The following is a 21,454-nucleotide window of genomic DNA, read 5'->3' on the forward strand; positions in this document are numbered from 1 at the left end:
GCCTGCCTGTAATAAATCCTTTTGTAGAAATGTTCCCAGCTCGTTTTTGTCTTTTCTTACATTGATCCAGCATGGTCCATATCCTAGCTGAGCCGGGACTTCATTCCCAACAATCCGTTATTTTAGCCGGTATGTCCTTGGCAGTGTCGCTCGGCTGCATCTGATCTGGTAAAGTGATCCGGTTCGGACAAGGCATACCGAGGGCATGTCCCCCGGTAATTAGATCACGTGATTTTTTTTTTAGGTGACCCAATAAATTATACGTAGTACCCAAAGTCACGTGGCTGAGTTATTGGCGTTCACGGTCGGTTAGCGACCCGCCACGTCACGGAGTTATCCGTGTGCGACGGCCTGCGATTCTGGAGAGCCTGGTGGGAACCCGAGATAGCTTCCCCCCCTAGTGGTCTTCTCACCGGATCCCCAACAATATATATCAAACATTTCAAGTAAACCTCGAATAATACAGGTGGACACTGTTGTTAGCTGAGATATATTAGAGATTTAATCAAGCTTGACATACTTCCACAATTACGACCCTTTGAGATGTCACATATATCTTTGTGATTAACGGCTTGTTGTGAAGGACAGTTCACCATTCCAGCTCAGTATATAAAACAAAATATTATTAATGATGTATAACACCATGTGGTCCATTATAATTTGTGAACACATGAAAAGAACACCTTAATAACAGCTGATCCTGTTATTTTTGGTCAGTGGATGTATTTTACAGTAAGTTAAAGGTAGTTGTATTTTTTTCTTTTTAAAAAAGGGGATTTCATGTCACTTCCATTTGAATAACAATGGGACCTGGGACATCTCACCTGCCCACAGTTGAGGCAAATCACCAAATATAAACATCCATGCAGCTCCGTGCACCGCAGGCTGCCAGATTTCCGATGCAGTGCATCAACGTTCTGCGTGACAAGCCAGTGCAAACGACCAGCTCGCTCCCAATGACTGAGTGCCAGGTGTGCTGCGTTTGGTAGGTGCCTCAAGAAGCTGGTCCAACCAGTGAAACTACGTGCCCAGTAACTCTGTCGCATTCGGGCACTTCGTACAAACATTCCATGTTCTACAGGCCGGCGTTGAGTACGTGCAAACAGGCCAACATGCTCTGACCGATAATCTGGGATACCTGACTCTGTAGATATTCCAGCTCCGGTAATAACAAAGAGCCTTTGGCACTGCTGCACATATCGTTTCAATTGTTCTACATCTTCAGGGCATGCTCCAGAGCATGTTGGAACAAATGGTAGGGTTGGCCTGTTGGCCTGGCAGTGCCAATATCGCACACTTTCGACAAGTGACAGCCTTCTAGAGAGGTACAGAAGTCTGCTGTGGTCCCACATTTTCTGCCTGAAGTCACTGCAAAACACACATTAAGTCATAAATAAAGGTATTTATGCAAACAAAATGAACGTGACATAAAACAGAATACAAACTAGAAGGGCACTCGGTCGAGCACATACCTCCACCACGTAATGCCTGATCCATGAGAACATATCGGGCCCAATACCTTTTTGAGATATCATGTTATATAGAGTTTTTGGCCCGAAGTAGATGATAAATGGGGTTTCTGGGATACCCATTCAAATGAATGGGGGAAAGGGAAAAATTTTTTGACCCAGGCCCCAAAATAGGAGACTCATTTTCTCCCCCACCTATCCCCTTTCCCTCCCATAAAAGCAAATGTAAAATTGAGACTCATTTTCTCCCCACCTATCCCCTTCCCTCCCATACAAACAAATGTAAAATTGAGACTCATTTAATTTTCTTTTAACATTCATTTCCATCGACTATATTCACTTGATCTCTTCAAGCACGAAAGAAAGGGAAGTTCACTATCCCTCCTTCGGTTCTGTAAAATTGGGAAGTGCCTTTAAGAGCACAGTCGTGCTGTGAAAATGAGGAAGTATTCTGTACCCATGCCTCTCATGGTTATGTCTTAAATTATCACAACATGAACAGAACAAACTTTAGCTAAAAGCAAGCAAAAGAAGATATTTAATCGTAAGTTTTATAAGAAAGAAAAGATAAAAATCTCTATTTCAGCCCTCACACCCGAACCAAACCAAAAAAAGCCCGGTCATTTCCTTTATGAGACACCCTGAAAAACCCATTGTTCTGTAATTTCCCATGATGTCATCAACTCGGACTATATATTGCCAAATTCCAACTGAACTTTGTATGTTTTATTCAGCGAATGGAGTATTTAGAAGAGTATTCTAACCTTGCAGATCAATCGTTTTCACAATATGAGAGGTGAGATCCTTGAACCCATTCATTATTTGTTGTTTTATACAGAATTAAATCACTATACAACCAATAATTATTGTATGTCTTTTTCTAACAGGTTGTCCCCAATAAGAACATCGTTGATAACTGATCTGAAACATGAGGCGTTTGAATTCCACGACGAGTGGCAAAAAAGAATGACTTCCTTAAAGACATTCAATCGTTCAGAAGAGAATTGAATGACATTATTGTTGGCTGGAAAGAAGTCCTCTCACGTCTTCTGACCTTGAATGAGTCGAGTCAAAGGTGAGAAATTATCCATCTGTTTCTCTCTGTGCGTCTCTGTGCGTCTCTAAGTCTCTAAGTCTCTAAGTCTCGGCCTATATAATATATCTCTTGATTGTTGACTCATTATTATTATTATTTTGTATTTTTCAGTTTAAACACCTGTCTGGATGAACCAAACACAACTTAATCTTCTGGAGGAATGTGACATGACACTCAATCTTCTGGAGGTAAATGTTATATTTATTATTTTATTAATATCATTATATAATCATCTTTATATACCCCAATTGTTCTTCCCTCTTTGTTTTGAACAGAATATGTTGACAGAGTTTCAAAATCACAAACCATCAGACTGCTGCGAAAGAAGATTTTGTTCAATGTTCTTAATTTTGTTTAATTATATATGCTTTGCTTATAATCTGATTTTGAATTACAAAAAAAGAATAAAGGAGATGTAAAGGGGGGGGGGGTAGGCGGGGTAGATACGCTCTCCCAACGACCCACCACCCCGCTCATCCCTCTCCCCTCCCCTCCCCGTGTGTGTGGGGAAGGGTGGGGGGTGGGATGAGGGGGTGGTGGGTAAAAGGTGGGGGCGCACAGGGGGTGGGGCTTGTGTGGCTCGGGCTTGTGAGGATGTGGCTTTTGTGGGTGGGGTTTGCATGGGTGGGGCTTGTATGGGTGGAGCTTGTGTGAGTGGGTGGGGCTTATGTGGGTGGGGCTTGTGTGGATGGGGCTTGTGTGGGTGGAGCTTCTGTGGGAGGGTGGGGATTGTGTGGGTGGGGCTTGTGTGGGTGGGGCTTGTGTGGATGTGGCTTGTGAGGGTAGAGCAATATTTTTTAATAAAATAAACATGTGTGTGGGGAATTAATAAACTAATCACTAATTATGTGGATATGATGGATGTGGATGTGGCTTATGTGGGTGGGGTTTGCGTGGGTGGGGTTTGCGTGGGTGGGGCTTGTGTAGATGTGGCTTATGTGGGTAGGGCTTGTGTGGCGGGGAGGGGGGGGGTTGCGTGGGTGGGGCTTGTGTGGGCGGAGTCAAAAAGGGGCGGAGTTAAAAAGGGGTGGAGTGCAAAAAGAAATTCAATTTATCTTTGTTTTTTGTAATTCCTGTGAATAAAATGAACCTAAAATCTCTTCCCCCTTTAAATCACATAATTTGTAAGTCCAAGGAACTGTACCGACGACATCAACAATTAAAAAAGTTCATTTGACCATCGCTTGATATAACCTTTTTCAAAATGAGATTTCCACCTGTATATTCTTACTATATCACCAACTTTGAACTTATATTAGGCTTTCTGACATTAATCTCTTTTTCATGTTTTATTTTTGTAAATGTTTCTGATAGTTTAATTTTTGTTGAGGTATGAATCGTATCATTGTACTTATCTACAATACCCTGAATTAAAGATAACCATTGTTGAGAATCGAGTGGAGTGAATTTTCTATATAGTCTCTCTTTTAAAGTGCGATTAAAACGCTCAATAACAACCGCTTTTCCTTCATTAAAGGTGCTGTATAATGTAATGTTATTTTTAAGAAAATTCATGCATGTTTTGTTGTAGAACTCTGTACCCTGATCGGTCCACAATTTTTTAGGTTTTCTCTTGCTTTTATTGAATATCTGTTGGAAAGCTAACATAAGAGTATTACCTGTTTTGTTTTTCAAAGGAACAACCGACGGATATCTACTCCTCAAATCAATAACGGTTAAAGCATACTTGTACCCCTTATCATTATTGAGTTCAATTAAATCAGCGGACCAGATATAATCAACTTCCTTGGAATAAACCTTCCTTCGATGAAACTTTGTGATTATTGGTTTATGTAATTCATCAGCTAATTGCTCTTCAATCTTAATGACATCATTAGAGCCTATAAGTTTTTTGAATTTCCAAGCCCAAGTTTCAATTTAGCACTGATCATCTTCTTCACGATGAACCTATCAACTTTTTCTCTCAAGGTTGGATTTTGTATCAGAGACAAATTATACAACATTTCTCTATCGGCTTCATGTTTTTCTTCCAACGTCGTGTTATTCCCGTAATCAATATCATCCTTCATGCACACTTCATCAACCCTATTGATAGGTTTGCTCCATGGTTTAGGATTGTCAGCCTCATCTAATCTTTTATTCAAGTTTGTTCCTGGACCACAGAAAGAATACCCTGGTAGATGTAATTCCCCTGGTATTCCAGTTGTTGTAAATTTAATTCCTGATAAAAACTTGTGTACATTTCCTCCATGTTTGTGTTTGGAGATAAATTCACTCTTTTTTGAGCCACACACTGAATATGTACCTTTGTGTATAATCCTATTATTTTTATCCCCCGCCAACCAACGAAGTTGGCGGGGGATATAGAAATGGGTTCCGTCCGTCCGTCACATTTCGTTTCCGGAGCTTAACTACAAATCCCCTCAAGATATATTTACGAAATTTGGTACACAAATCAAGCAAGTGGTGAACTGGTGCCTTTTGATATTGACAGATTTCCCCCAAAAAAATTTCTGTCACTTTCCATGGAAACAAGTTGGGTATTAAGAAATAATTGAGGATAACCTTTGTTTCCAGAGCATAGTTGTAAAACTATTAACTATTTCTTTATGAAATTTGGTATACACATCAAGAATAAATTGAACTGGTGCCTTTTGCTACTTGTCCTCATTTACTATGGCGGGGGATATCGAAGACTTTGTCTTCAATGGATGCTAGTTACATTTGAGACAATAACTCATTTATTTATATGAAAAATTCCTACAGAGTGCGAAAACCTTTTTAGTTTCCAACATGCACATTTGAATCTTAATAAAACATAAAGAATCCTTAGAAATGTCTTTACTCTCTCCTCCATTTATTTAAGAAAAAAAAATGTACAACTTTAATCAAAGTCAATTACACCAACATCATCAATAATATAATCTTTTCCTTCTTTCTATTCTTTATCTCCACTTTCTCATTTAAATCTTCCCCTTGAAATCGATGTTAATAGTCTTGACGCATATATTTCTGATGGACTAGCCAATTCTTTCTTTTCCTCCTCGGTGCATTTACATCGATTTATTTTCTGTAATACCTTTGATCTTTTTATAATGTCACTGGTTTCCATATTTTTATATTTATTTATTCTCTCTCTTTCCTCCTCCCTCTCCTCCTCTCTCTTCTCCCTCTCCTCCTTCTCTCCCTTCTCCCTCTCCTCCTTCTCTCTTGTCTCAGTTTCTTCAACTCCTTCCTCATCCCTTACTATCCTTGAACCACTTTCAGCCCATAGAATGTCATACATATATTAATCTGGATTCTGCGATACTCTTGAATCCACAATTATTTTTCTCATAATAGGAAACCAATAAGATTTGTTGATTCTTTCAAAGAGTTTTATATTTCATCAACTTTAGAAGTTAATTTTTATTTAATATTTTAATCAAATCTCTATTTGTGAGTTTTTAATATCAGTATAAGGCCAGTTCTTAATTGAAAAATGCCCGTGTGTATGTTCCAATTCATAAGGAATGTAAAATCTAACACCCTTTTCTCGTAGATATCCTTGAATGCAAAAATTATAATTTTCTTGAAGCCTTCTTGCTGTCATTTATGTATCAGAAATATATGACAGATTAATATGATGACACGTAATACTGTTGCGAATCTGGAAGCCATGAGCACACAACATTCAGGTCCTTTAGCTCAGTTATTTCAATAAGTGAATGTGGATAGAGGGCTCCCTTTCCCTAGTCTAATGGGTGAATAAAAGTAAATGCGCTGAGTTACTTTGATAGTAGTCAGGGTTTTCTTTTATTTTACACCCCTCATAACTACGACAATGCCAGCATCACCTTCACCTCGCTCTGGCCGACGCCATCGCCTATGTGCGTGTCAGCACGTATCTGGGCAGAACCCATGCAGAATACAGTTCCTCTGGCTGTTTGGTGGGCGGAGTTCAAGGAGGAGCCTCGTGGCAGCCCTCAACCAATCAGCGTGCTACGGGTGGGGCGACCGCCGCTCAGCCAATCAGATCCCACGACAGGGAGAAAGGGGTCCGCGTGACGTCACCACGCCCCCGGGCCAACCGATAGACTTGCCGCTCGTTTTGGCCAATGAGAGGGCGACGAGCAATTCTGTGCGCCAAAACTGTCCAGTAAGGGAGAGCGGGCAGGGCGGAGGTGTCCCCCCCCCTGAAACAGGGTGAATAAGGGTGCGGCGCGTTCGGACCGAGATCTTCTTAATCCTCCTTATGATTAAGAGCTTGAGAGCTTGAGAGACACCATCCCCAACGAGAACCGCGGGGGTTGCGTGCCGCGTCCCTGCCACTGGATTTGGCTCGTCTCTCGCTGGTGCCCGGTTAGACTCAGCACGAAGACCACACGAGGTGGACAGGTCTGAGGCATAATGTGGTCTTCAGCTCGCCCTTTCCCTCCGAGCTGGAGGCCTCAATAAAGACCACTTTGAGTTCGTTTCCTTTGGGTGTGTGTGCGTGTGTGTGTTTGTGGCGCCAGTCTAGTAAGTAGGAAATTGTATAAGTGCCTTACTGTACATACGTGCCTCTTATATTCGGATAACTCTGCTTCTTATGTGCCCCCCCCCCCGCTCCATTATAAATAAACCCATGTGTTAAATGTATCGCTTCGTTTTTGTCTTTATTTTATTGGTTTAACATGGTGCGTGTTGGAGAATTAGCCAGGCGGTTGCTGCTGTAAAGGGATATTTGGACCGACGGAAGCTCGGTGACCATCCGCTCGGGTCGCACACAGTTCGAGTACGCTAGCGGCTCGTCCGTACGAGCACCGTCGAAGGTGAATTTCCCCGGTAGTTTGGACGACGTGGGTATTTAGATAAATTGAAATTGGCAATCGACCCTACCCCACGTGGTCGACCTATTGGCGAACTTCGGTCCGATAATAGTCCGGTGGCTTAGCACCAATTTTGGGCAAGATCATGACACGCTGGATTAAAGCGCCACATTTTGCACACTTACTATACAGGTCCCATAGAAACATTCTAGAGGGGGGACCCGGTCTGGGGTGCCGAGGTCAAAGGTCACGTGGTCTAATACTGTATAAATACCACATATAACATAGGTTTTTGTTAATCTGGAAGGTTTAGACCTTGCCGCAGTAGTGCAGCAGTTGTTAAATGTGGGATTGGAATCAGTTAAGCATGTTTTTATTTTTGTTACGTTCCCATGCCCCCCAAAGGTCACTTTTCCCTCCAAAATGGTCAAATTTTCCCCAAAGGTCAATGTTTTTTGCCATGAGGCCAAATTTGCCCCGAGTATATCCGATCACAGGTTTATAATTGAGGAGCAATTAACAAGTTTGCCTCACCCTGGCTTTTTTATTTTTACCACTCTGTAATTGCTTAAACATAATATATGTGCTTGTCTTGGTCTCTTTTGAGGAAGACAAATATAGATCCGAAGCAGAATGGATTGGGAAAAGTGCAAAATATGTGGTTTGAAAGATGGTGATTTAAAGTGTCCTGCTGAAAGGTCAGATGGAGAAGGACTAGCTTCATATGATGATTTCCTGCAGAATGTGGAGGAATTTCATGAACTACAAGCACTTCCAGTTGAGTTAGCCTGCAGCAGATGTGACACTGCTGCTGAACTTCTTGAAAATCGTGCAAAATGGCATAAAGCATGTAAACTGAAGTTTGCTAGCTCGAAGCTTGAAAGAGCAAGAGATAGACATAAGCGAAAAAGTACTGAACAGGATGAAAGAAAGTCTAAACGCCAAACACATGAGTCATCTTCAACTATGAAAGACTGCATCTTCTGTAGAAAAAGTCAAGGCAAGCAGCACAACTGTTCTACTTTAGGACTGGATATGACACTCAGAGATATGGCTACAGCATTGAAAGACAAAGACTTGCTAGCAAGAATTGCAGGAGGTGATTTAGTAGCTATTGAAGCTGAGTATCACAATAAATGTCGAACAGCCTTCAATAATTGCTATAGAAGCATGGAAAGAGAAAAGCAGGAAGACAATACCACATTCACTATTCATCAGAAAATGATGCAGGCTCGAGTGTTTGCAGAGCTGGTTTCTTATATAGAAAGCAGAATTGAAGACGGAACTCACATATTCAAACTTTCCGAGATCCATACATTGTTTGAACAGCGACTTGACATTCTAGGTGTCAGAAAAACAATCAATAGGTCAAGGCTCAAGAATCAGCTTCTTGCATACTTTGCAGCTTACTGCCTAGAACAGTCAGACGGGCGGAACACTCTCCTTGTATTTAATGAGGGGCTTCAGCAAATTTTGAAGGCAGCAATGGCATCATGTGACTTTGATGAAGAAGCTCTCTCTATGGCCAGTGTAGTGAAAACAGTACGGAAAGAGATATCTAATTGTGAATTCTTTAAATTCTCTGGCACATTTCCCACTAACTGCCAAGAAAGTTCAGTTCCCACTTCTCTCAAAACACTGGTATCTATGCTTCTGTGTGGTAGCAACATCAATGACCAAAGCATTGCCCATTCCCAGGCCTGTCTCTCAATCTGCCAAAATATACTCTTTAACTACAAAGGAAAGGCTTCAAGTGTGTCCAAGTCACACCATACAAAGGACCGTGAGCCTCCCCTTCCTCTATATATTGGTTTGAATGTACACACACTTGCATGCAGTAAGAAAATGTTGACACAGCTGTATGAGATGGGCATGAGTGTCAGTTATGAACGTACTTTAGAGGTAGAAGACTGGCTTACCACAGCTGTGTGCCAACGCTTTGAAGATGATGATTCAGTGTGTCCTCCACAGATTCGTGATGGTATTTTCACAGTCGGGGCTCTCGCCAACATCGACCACAACTTGACTTCCACAACAGCCCAAGGATCTTTCCATGGGACAAGTATTAGCCTCTTTCAGTTCCCGACTGTCACCAACCCTGGTACCAGCAGACCGGCTATCACTGTTCCCCCTCCTGAACATACCGGAACACCTTCTCTACCAGACAACTACCGCATTGTACCAAACGTGGCTTGCAATATTGATGGTGTAGTTGTCTCGGAGGCTGGTATTTCTGACATTGATACCCCTGACATCGACAGCCATCTGGAAGAGGCCAAGAAAGAAGAAGCGCAATGGGTCCAGCAGAGTATTCAGATCCTCTCCAAAGATACAATATGTACAGACGAATACATCTCATGGGCTGCATACCATGCATCACATCAACCAGAGCCTACAGACCCGATAGGGATTAGTGCCCTCTTACTACTCTTTCTGGAGAAAGCTGCAACCATTTCAATGGTTAGACATGGAATGACCATGAAACAGCGTGAAACAGAAAAATGCAATCCAGGACAGATACCAGTTATTGCACTCGATCAACCACTCTACGCCCTGGCTATACCCTTAGAATAGTGTGTGACGGGAAGACTTGCGAAAGGTCTATAGTGGGATGGCATTTTATGAACTATGACGTCAGAAACAGTAACCTTAGCCAAACTGAAGTTAACAGTTTAGATAGTGCCTAATATTTATCTGATGAAAAATCTCTTGCAGCAGTATCCTCATAAGAACCATTGAAAAAAGGTCTAATTGTAAAATTAGGTCAGACTGGGATACAATGTGGCAGCCATTTAGAATTTATGCAAATAAGGAGTTGTCCAAATATTTTTCCAAGTTATCTTGTGTGGTTCTTTGTATTTAAACCTCCTAAATCACCCTTACATGCAATTTAGTAGTATTTATATGTGGTCAGAAATGCTATTCAGGCGGCCATTTTGGAAATTGGTGGCCAATTTGACCTGGAAATGGAAGACTGGGCACCACCCTCTAATATGCTTCCATGGGACCCAAACAACCAGTGTGCAAAGTTTGTTGCTTTAATCCAGCGTGTCATGATTTTTTTCGCTAAGCCGCGGGACTATAAGGGACCAGTCGGCTCCAGAGTTATCCGGGGTGACGACATATAAATTCCAGGTGATCAGTGGAGCCGACTCTACTGCTCCATATGGCGGTCGTGCTCGTCGCCGATACCCGGCCCCGCAACAATACCACCCCATCTTCCTGTTGTTAAATCAGATTGTATTCCTCGACTTTGTATAATTATCCAATTTTCTTCCTTCTTTGTCATATAAACTATTGCTTCACCATCATATAATTTCCTATTCCCAAAATGGTGTATTTGTTGTTTGCTAATTGTGCTTCCACATATTTCCTGATCTTACCAAGAGGATAATATTCTTCTTTACGAGACTGATAAAAATTGTGTAGGTCTTCGAGGTTTAATGAAAAAGACCAATTATATCCTAAATCACACGTATTATACCTCCATTTCTCTATTCTCATATTAACTATACCTCCTTCTTTATAAAATTCAATACAAAGCAGATAATTGAATTTAATAAGAAAAGGTGTATGGTTTGTTGAACCAGGTGTTATGGTTGTAAATTGTACTCCTTTAACAAAACATGCTGCTTTATAAAAGGATATATATATATATATATATATATATATATATATATATATATATATATATATATATATATATATATTGTGATAAATCACTTAATCTCACCAAGTCATTCATGTCAATCGGGCTTGGATAATTTATTGATTTATAAACATTTTTCATGTTTAGATTTTTTTACTGTACTATATTTCTGTCGTTCAGCCTGTGCCTTTGTGTAATAATTTGATAAATCAATATCCAGTTCTTGGGATACACCAAAGAGAGAACCATCTTTACCAACATGTCATTTATATTAGATTAAAAATAATGTCATTAAAATTTTTATTTTTGTCGAGTTGAAATAACACAGATAGACATAATTGACCACAACACTTGGAATTTCATTCTTGGACTTGAAATGTTTGATAAACACCATTCTGTATGAATTTTATTACTTCAACAGGTGGTGGAAGACCATAACTATCAAAATAATATTTGTGTTGACGATTAAAAATACAAACCCAATGAGAACCATTCCCATTATTATCTTCTCAGTTCATAATAATATTCTTTGTATGTTTAGACATGTTTGTTAATTTATTTCTCATACAAACTAGAGGGGGAGCACTCGGGAGAAGCAAAACCTCCGCCGCCAATACTGCTGGGTCACTCAAGTGAACCTTATATGTTATTCATTAAATATGTCAACAGTGCTGAGAGTTATAGTTCTTTTCTCCAACATTTTTTTTTGGGGGGGGGGGGGTTGAAAATCACTTAAAACATGTAAAAATGCAAAAAAAAGAAAAAAAATATCGGAATTTTGTTGAAAATTTTTTTTTCTCGAACAATTTTTTTTGGGGGGGTTGGAAATCACTTAAAACATGTAGATATGCAAAAAAAAAAAATTTTTTCCTTTTTTTTTGAGTGGGGGGTAACAATTTTTTTTGGGGGAGGGGAGTTGGAAATCACAAAACATGTAAAAATGCAAAAAAAAATTTTTTTCTCAAACATTTTTTTTTGGGGGGGGGGGATGGAAATCACTTAAAATATGTAGAAATGCAAAATAAAAAAAATTTTCTCTAACAATTTTTTGAGGGGGTTGGAAATCACTTAAAACATGTAGAGATGCATAAAAAAAAATTCTTTTTTTTTTTTGGGGGGGGGGGGTTGGAAATCACTTAAAACATGGAGAAATGCAAAAAAATCTTTTTTTGGGGGGGGGTTGGAAATCACTTAAAACATGTAAAAATGCAAAAAAAATTTCTCTAACAATTTTTTAGGGGGTGGAAATCACTTAAAACATGAAGAAATGCAAAAAAAATTTTCTCTAATTTTTTTTTGGGGGGGAGAGGGGTTGGAAATCACTTAAAACATCTAGAAATGCAAAAAAAACAAATCGAACTTGTTGGAAAAAAGTTGCAAAAAAATTTTTTTGGGAGGGGGTTGAAAATCACTTAAAACATGTAGAAATGCAAAAAAAAAAATTCTCTAACAATTTTTTTTGGGGGGGTAACAATTTTTTTGGTGGGGGTTGGAGATCCCTAAATACATGCAGAAATGCAAAAAGAAAATTCTCTATTTTTAATTTTTTGAGGGTGGGGTAAAAAAAATTTGGGGGGGGGGGGGTTGGAAATCACTTAAAACATGTAGAAATGCAAAAAAAAAAAACATTTTTTTTTCTTTAACAATTTTTTTTGGGGGGGGGACAAAGTCCAAAATTTAATGGCATGATCCTTGGACCATACCTAACCCCCCACCAAGTTTCGTCGAAATCCGTTGAGTTTTTCCGTAATACTGTTCACAAACAAACAAGCAAGCAAACAAACAAACAAACAGAAAGGGGTGAAAACAGTAACCTCCATCCATCTTCGAAGATGGCGGAGGTTAATAACCACATTATGAATTTTTAATTTCTTAAAATATTTGATAAGTTCTAAATTTGATGTTGTATTCTTTCCAAATTCTTTAAACCACTCATCAATGCTCATTTATTTATTAGAAAGATATAATCCATTACCCTTTTTAGTTAATTTTACACCTGCTTGTGCGATAGAAGAAAGCATATCTCCAATTAACAATCTCGCTTTATCAGGTAAACTTTCAATACAAGTTTTTTAGCAAAGTCTACAATTACACCACTTCCACAAATTTGTTTCTCCAACTCTTTGTTTTGTCTTTTCAACTCTTTTTGAGTCCGGAGTTGAGCCTTCCCTTTCGTTGGCAGTTTTCACCGCTGCTGAAATACCACCCGTCAATGCTCCAGCCGCACTTAAACCAGCAAATAAAGGAATTAGAAATAAGAGAAATCCTCCACTTGACTCTCTTATTGAATATTTCTTAAACATTGGTTTTGATATTTTAATTTTAAGTGAGCCAGGATTGTTCAAGATTTTCACCTGTTCTCTTGTGAGCAAAACATCAATTCTTACTGCTCCTTTTCTCTGAATTGTATTAACGTTAATCATACAAGGTTTTTGATTTTGAATACAAGATGATAGTTTATGAAGATTGATTTGATGAGCATATACCCCAGTTGGCACTTTACGACTTATTTATTTATCAAAAAAATTATGTGAGACTAATTATCTGTATTAATCTGTAATTCTGTTTCTTCCAAAACCAAACAATATGTATAAACTTCTTCACTCTCCTCTTTCCATGTATAGGGAAGTATCCACTTGATTAGACTTTATAGTTTCCTTTTGAGCAATCAAGTCAATCGCATAGATTGTATACAGACTTTTAAATGCTGTCATATCCAAAATGGGTTCTTTTTTTCCATTGCTTTCACACACCTTTTGGTAAGACTTGTATGCTTCAGCATAATCATTTTTTCCCCCAATTAATGCCCAATCTATCAGATCAGGTATGGGAGCATGTGCCAGAACAGCGCGTCGCTGCGTCCACTTTCCGCCGGTACTCCAGGGGCCTCCGTCTGGCCATCCCCCAGGCAGATGCCAGGCCCATCCCCATCTCCTTGAGATGATGGTCAACCTGCTGCAACCATGAGGCACGTGGTCGGCCCACTGGCCTCTTCCACTCATGAGACTCCCTCGCTGAGAGAATCTGGTGAGCAGGATCAGCGTCAGGAAAACGAGCCACATGTCCATACAGCCACAACTGACGCTCACGGACTATGCAGGTAACAAATCTCATCCTAGTCTCTCTCAGCAACCGCTCGTTGGACACAAAATCCGACCAGCGATAGCCAAGGATTCTCCGAAGACACCTGGTACCAAAGGAATTAAGTCTCCGTCTCAGATCCTTGGTCAGAGTCCAAGTCTCGCACCCATAGAGCAAGACTGGAAGTACCAAGGACCTGAAGACTCGGACTTTCGTCCTCCCCCACAGGTACCGGCAGCGCCACACCCCATGATCCAGTGAATCCATGACTCCCCAGGCCCAACCCAGACGTCTATTGACCTCTGACTCGCAGCCAGCAGAGACATGAATATCACTGCCAAGGTAAGTGAATCTCTCCACGACCTCAACATCCTCACCACAAACAGACACAGACAGGACAGCAGCATCCAAGATGTCACCGAAAGCCTGGATCTTAGTTTTGACCCAAGAAACCCGTAATCCCAGCGGCTCCGACTCCTCATTCAGCACCTCGAGGGCCCCCAAAAGGATGTCTAAAGTCTCCGCAAAGATGACTGCATCATCTACGAAATCAAGGTCTGAGATCTTGACATTCCCAAACGATGCACCGCAACTTGATCTCTCAGACATCCTCCCTAAAATCCAGTCCAAACAAGTGCTGAAAAGTGTGGGGGCAAGTACACATCCCTGACAAACTCCAGTAACAACTGGAAATAAGTCAGAGGTGGTACCAGCACACTTCACAGCGCTCTCAGTACCAGAGTAGAGTTCAGACATCAGATCGATCAGTTTTGGTGGCACCCCACGAAGACCAAGAATCCTCCAGAGGACATGCCGATTCACTGAATCGAACGCTTTACAGAGATCAACATAGGCTGCAAGCAGCCCCTGCCAAAACTCTCGTCTGCGTTCGGTGAGGACACGAAGGGCAAGGATACAGTCAATCGTTGACCTCTTTGGTGTAAAGCCTGACTGCTCTGGACGCTGGTGCTCAAGCAGAAGGTGGCGAACCCTATCAAGAATTATCCGAGCAAAGACCTTGCCCGGCACTGAGAGCAGCGTCACCCCTCGGTAGTTGTTGCAGTCTTGGCGATCACCCTTCCCTTTCCAGAGAGGGACAACAAGGCCCCTCTTCCAGTCAGTTGGGATGATGCCTGTGTTCCAGGCAGAGCACAAAACTGCATGCAACGACACGAGTGCAGCACTTCCACCAGCCTTGAGAAGTTCGGCATGGATGCCACAGATCCCTGGAGCTTTGCCCCATTTCAACTGGTTCACTGCAGCCCGTGTTTCCACAAGCGAAGGTGGACCACAGTTGATTCGAAGGTCAGCAACAGGGATTGTAACACCCTTGACGTCCAACTCGACAGCTGGGGGATCAGCCTGGTACAACCGCTAAAAGTAACCGGCCCAGCGGGCCTTCACTTCAGACTCCTCTGTCAAGAGCCTACCACTCTCTGCTCGAAATGCAGTGCTCCGAGGGATGGGCTTGGATGAACGTAATGCGCGAATTCCCCTGTAAGCGGGACGAGAATCACCTGTCCACAGGTGATGCTCTACCCCCTCACAGATTCCTCGCACATAGGCCTCCTTGTCCACCCTCAGTGCACGTACAGTTTTACGCCTCAGCTCCCTGAACAGCTCAGCTCTGCCATTCAGCCTGGCCCTGCGACTCTGGTCAATGGTATCCAGTGTCCCTTGAGAGACAAAATTCTTCTTTGCCCTGCGGTGAGTTCCAAGACATCCACCGGCAACATCAAGGACGGTGGTCTTGAAGGCGCTCCACAACTCTTCAGGACCCCCCAAAGCACCCAGACCCCCAAGTGTCCACTCAGCCTGTTCGCAAACTCCTCAGCTACTCTCTCATCCCTGAGCTTGGCAACATCCAGCCTAGGCTGGGATGGTACCATTCTCCAGGATTTAAGGTGCAGCTTTAGAGTTGCTACAACAAGCCTGTGGTCAATATTGAGGAACTGAGCACTCCGGTAGACCCTGCAGTTCTGGATCATCCTCCAACGACCGTCAATGAGGACATGGTCAATCTCCTTTGCCACACCGCCAGCGTTGGAATACCAAGTCCAGCGATGAGCTTGTGGGCGCTGAAACCATGAACCAGCCACCCTAAGTCCATGACTTCTTGCAAAGTCAAGGAACTTAGTGCTATTCTGGTTCATAGTTCCTGACCCATGGGGACCAACACACACCTCATAACCATCCCTATCAGTTCCAGTCGATGCATTGAAATTCCCCAAGACTAGAAGTGCATCTCGTCTGGGGCACTGATCAACCACAGACTCGAGCGTGGCGTAGAATGCATCCTTCACGGTGAGATCACTCACCTCAGTCGGAGCATAAACAGAGACCAGGGAAATGACACCTAAGGAGTGACGAATCCTTAATCTCATAATACGCTCGTTGACCGGTGTTACCTCAATTATCATTGGGGTCAGCTTATTGGACACAGCTGCAGCAACTCCTTGGGTATGGTAACCATCAGAGCGACCAGACCAATAGTAGGTGTAACCACCCACCATTATCTCGCCGCAATCCGGTCTCCGAACCTCAGAGAGAGCTGCAATCCCGATGTCCAAACGCTTGAGCTCAGATGATAACAGACAGGTGATCCTCCTCTCTTCGGGATAGAACATTCCAGGCACCCACCCGAAGGGACCGCCTCAGGTTAACCCAAGGAGACCGCCGTCTGGTGGACGACACCTCAGCACCACTCCGACACACTCTCCCGCAATCTGACCCAGGGATGTTACCCCGTGGTTTTCCTCCTATCAAAGATTGGGGGTCCCGAAGGCTTTGCCCCAATCCCATCATCCGGTGAGCTGCCCTGCGAAGGGAAGCTGCACAGGAGGTACTCCCACGGAGTGGGTTTTCAGATTTTTTTGCGTTTTGCGGAATGAAGGGTTTTACGGTGGCCGGAGTGCAAATCCTGCCACCAACCTCCTAATAAGAAGTAACCCAACTGCAGGAGGACGTCCGCAGACACAGTTGGGCACTAGATATGGATGGCCGTTGGCTCACAAGGAGCTCCTCCGCCCTTTGCCAGGTTTTGTTTTTAATCCTGCTGGGTGTCCATATCCAAACACCCCCCTCACCAGAAAACCTGGTGGGGGAGACGGTTTAGTCGCCGACAACCCGACCATGGAACAGGTTAGTACAGGTTTACATGGTACCTGTAGCAGGTCACAGATTGAACCTGACCAATCTATCTCGTGGATAAAATGTTCCATCTTGAGAAACACTAAGTTGTTTCACCTTAGCATTATCACTCAATGCATTATTCTTATCAGTAGCAGTATCACCATCTGGTTTTTTTATGAGCTACAGATATCGTGGCTTTCCTTCCAGAACATCCAAATTCCACATGTAAGTGGTTTGGTTCAGTTTAACGTGTTAGCATCTTCTTTGAAGGTATGATACATTGAGTGGTTTCTTTGAGTTAAGTCTTCTCTTCAACATCTCTTCTGTTTTCAGATTAGGAGTATAATCACTAATATACCAACTAATTTCATCAATTAGAAATTTATTCTGAGCAGCAAAAGAATTAGCCACACCAAAAAACAATCTATTTTCATTATCATTCCTTTGCAGTTGAAATCTAATTGCAAGACCATACAGAACTTTATCATGATCACAAAATCCAAATATACCTTTAAGAGGAACTGCCACATTAAAACTATTACCTGCTTTTGTTTCATCATTATACATTCCTTTCCTTTGAGTATATCCAGGGTCTGTGTTTGTTCTCGTTGACATATCAGGAATAAAACCTTCGACAGCTCCCTTTCCCATTCTATCACAAAGTGAATATAGTGTAAATTCCATAATTTCAGATGTAGCAGAGACATAATCAACCGCTTCAACTTCTTGTGTTCCAATATACAAACGAACACGATCAAACATTTTCCAGAAGAAATCATTTACGAGTGTAGCGTTTGTGGTATTCCCAGCCTTAGTCAATGTAAATTTACACGAGAAACTTTTGGCTAGATTTAAATAAGTTTGTTGATTATTTATTTCAAAACTTTTTGCTCCATTTGTATTCCAGTCTGTTCCAGTTATGGCATTTACCTTGAAGTAGTCTTTTTTTAGTAGAGTTTGAGATGACAATGGTATCATCCAAATCATAGATACTATCAATTGCTTCCATACTTGTATTTATTTAGGAAAAAAGATGTTAAACCTTTTGAAACCCTGACTGAAGTATTAGAAATATTTTCTGTTGTTCTTGGGTAGACAACTGAGTTTTACCTTTCTTAATTTCTTTTATTGCTTGCAATTTATGAGATTCCTTTTGGGCATCTTTTATACTCTTTATAGCACCCGGTACATTTCCCACAGCAGAAGCAGTTGAACCAATTAGGTCTTATGTTTAAGAATAGTTGAACCGATACCCATTGGAGTATCAATTATCCCATCTCCTCTAAATTGATGTCCGACACCCCTTTGTCTCTTAGGTTTATAGTATCCTCTACCGAGATACATACCTTCGCCCTTGTAGTATGGGGAAAGGAACATCCCATCCCCTGTAATTATTTTATATTATCCCAACTCGTGTTTCCTCACAATAACCATCGTATTTATTTGTTGGAAAACTTCACGTAGGTGAATTCTGATGGATATAATTTCTCAGTTAAAATAAATCATGTGATTATCTTGGTCGGTTATCCTAAAATTTACTCTGTATATGGTTTTTCCTGATACAGGCAGATAAACCAGATTTTTGGGTTCCATTTTGAATTTATAACCAATTGGGGTTGAGAATGCTCTGAATGAAAATATTGTATTTGTTCTTATTCCATCATTATAAGCACAATCAATAATATCACAGTGAATTAATACCGAATTTATGCCTGAGGATACTTGAATGACATTATCACTGTAAAACGTCCCATTAGTTTTATTTCATTCTTTTTTGAGGAGAAACCCAATAACTCTCTAAATGAATTATCAATTGTGAAATCAACCTTGTAGTTATTTTTAAGTTAAATCGTTGATTTTGAAGTATGTTTTTGAATATCGACAACAATATTTTTTGGTTCATCACCCTGTGATACAAATGTTACCTGTAATACAAACCCCTGTGATACAAACCCAATGAAAACCATTCCCATTATTATCTTCTCAGTTCATAATAATATTCTTTGTATGTTTAGACATGTTTGTTAATTTATCTCTCATACAAACTAGAGGGGGAGCACTCGGGAGAGTGCAAAACCTCCGCCGCCAATAGTGCTAGGTCACTCAAGTGAACCTTATATCTTATTCATTAAATATGTCAACAGTGCTGACAGAGTTAGAGTTCGTTTCTCCAACTTTTTTGGGGGGGGGCTTGGAAATCACTTAAAACATGTTAAAATGCAAAAAAAAAAAAAAAATGTAAAAAAAAAATATCTTTCAAATGCTTCTTCACCCGTTAGTTTCTATCTGCGTTTCTTCTTTATGTCTTCCTGTTGTTTTACAACTTTTGAAACCAACTCTTGATGCTCCTTAAATCTTCTTGCTCTTTGTTTTTCATCCATTTATTTATTCGAAAATATCATTCACTGAATTATAAAGGTCAACAGGGAAATTTTCCTTTTCTTCATCATTAAAGTAGATGTGTTCAAATAAATCCATTTCTTTAAATATTTCATCAAATTCTTTTTGAACATTAATACGAGTTGTAATTTCTTCTTCACTGATACTTGTATCCCTGCTTTTCATACGTTTACGTTGAGTTTCTTCATCAACATCAAAACCGAATGATAAAATCTTAACTCCATTACCACTCAGATGTTTAATAATTTGCCTCATTCCTTCTGGATTCGTTTCTAATATCCCAAGACCACCAGATTTTAGTTTCTTTAACTCACTCTTGCAATGTGAATATTTTGTTGCACCAAGAGAAACCTCCTCAAATATTTGACCTTCATTCCTCAATCACATATGTTCCTCTTCTGAAATGTAGTAATAATCCTCACCCTCTACTTCTCCGGGTCGCATTGCTCTGGTTGTTATAGATGCAATACGAATCACATGGTTGTTTTTTGAAAATTTACAATATTTTCATTTGTACAATTCAAGAACCAAGCCTGATGTTGGCTTAGTGGTTAGGGTGGTGGCTTGGGATCCCAGGGTCCTGAGTTCAAGCCCCGTTGGCTGCTGAATTAACACCAGGGGGTTGACTCAGCCTGTCATCCATCTGAGGTCGGCGAAGTGAGTACCAGTGTACTGATCCCGGTGTATGCCCCGATTAGAATAGGTATACCATATCCATGTGTGTCGTAAGAGGCGACCAGGGTTGGCGTCAGGAAGGGCATCCGGCCATAAAACATTGCCTCAAGAAAAAGCCTAACCCCTGCACAGCAGGGAAAAATGGCTGTAAAAACGGTACAATTCAAGAACCTTGATTTATGAAAGTTTTTTTTTCCAGAAGCAGATTTACCTACAAGATTTATAATAGTTGTCATATATATGTAATTGTTTATAAAATAAAAAGATATATCTTTTAATATCTCATCTTGTTTCACAACAATATATTTATATTTTTCAGTTGTGTGCTTCATATAATCCCCAAATTCCTTTTTACTACATAATGTAGAACAATTGTCTCTCCAAAAATTGTTGATATCTATTGAATTTAACTTGAATAAAATAAAAGTATTAGCATTGTTTCTTATTGAGCGACAAGGGAGTTGAAAGTATGATTGACCAAGATAAATACAAATACAAGAAGAATGTCTCCCTCTTGTTTAGTAGCTATCCATTACCATTTGGTTTCTCTCATTAACACAATCATCAAAGATAACGAGGTTCTTTTTTGATTTATCCAAATCTTGGGGAGAGGGTATATCATCCGTATTATCACTAAGAATACAAGTTATCGGCTTTGATTTCTTTTTATATCTCTGTGTATCACAAAATAGTTGTATTATATCTTCAATGTTGGAATCATTTCGTTTGTCTTGAAGTTAAAAAAAAAACAATTATATATTCTTTTTGAAGACCAGCATTAAAACCTTGTGAGAGTAGTTGATACTCAGATTGAAAACTTGACTTTGTGAAAATTATTAAATTATCATAATCTAAAAAGTTGGGAGTAAGGAGCATCTTTAAAAGTAAGCAGGTTTTTCCACACCCACTTGAACCAACTATGAGACATCTTAATGAATTTGGAAGATTTTTATGGTTGTTAAATTTTATCTTATTTTCCCAAATGGGTAAAAAAAAATCATTCATTTATATATTTAGAAAACAGGTTATTTAATTTTTTTATTGGTTTTTTTCGAAACTATGTTTTATCCTAAGTTCAGGTTTAATTTCAAGATAATCCATTATTTTATTTATACAATATCTTGTGTTGATATTTCCCTGAAAATGACAATCGTTAATATAAATCATCAATCCACGAAACATGGTCGTCATTTGTTCAGTC

General features: G+C 40.4%; 2 protein-coding genes and 1 long non-coding RNA gene across 7 annotated transcripts in view; 2 read left to right on the forward strand and 1 right to left on the reverse strand.

Moving 5' to 3' along the window:
• LOC147028814 (uncharacterized) overlaps window positions 1-3,076 on the forward strand; it is a 113,886-nt gene extending 110,810 nt beyond the window's left edge. Inside the window, exons 2-4 of one of the 2 annotated variants that reach the window (XR_015057722.1) lie at window positions 2,357-2,544; window positions 2,677-2,753; window positions 2,841-3,076. This is a non-coding gene — a long non-coding RNA (uncharacterized LOC147028814). Of the gene's footprint in view, window positions 1-2,356; window positions 2,545-2,676 lie in introns of both variants that reach the window. The other variant, XR_015057721.1, reaches the window with a different exon arrangement.
• SIRT4 (sirtuin 4) overlaps window positions 1-21,454 on the reverse strand; it is a 143,547-nt gene that overhangs the window by 112,402 nt on the left and 9,691 nt on the right. For all 4 annotated transcript variants that reach the window (XM_085879556.1, XM_085879553.1, XM_085879552.1 and 1 more), the window contains exon 2: window positions 825-1,368. In XM_085879556.1, coding sequence (XP_085735682.1) covers window positions 825-1,368 — 544 coding nt within the window. The remainder of the gene's footprint in view (window positions 1-824; window positions 1,369-21,454) is intronic.
• LOC147028816 (uncharacterized) lies at window positions 3,287-10,940 on the forward strand. Its single transcript, XM_085879548.1, has one exon. The coding sequence runs from the start codon at window positions 7,950-7,952 to the stop codon at window positions 9,888-9,890; it is 1,941 nt and encodes a 646-aa protein (XP_085735674.1). The 5' UTR covers window positions 3,287-7,949; the 3' UTR covers window positions 9,891-10,940.

The sequence above is a fragment of the Eptatretus burgeri genome, chromosome 4 (assembly GCF_056783735.1).
Source record: "Eptatretus burgeri isolate ZD-2024b chromosome 4, Ebu_testis_v1, whole genome shotgun sequence".
Taxonomy (NCBI): Eukaryota; Metazoa; Chordata; class Myxini; order Myxiniformes; family Myxinidae; genus Eptatretus; species Eptatretus burgeri.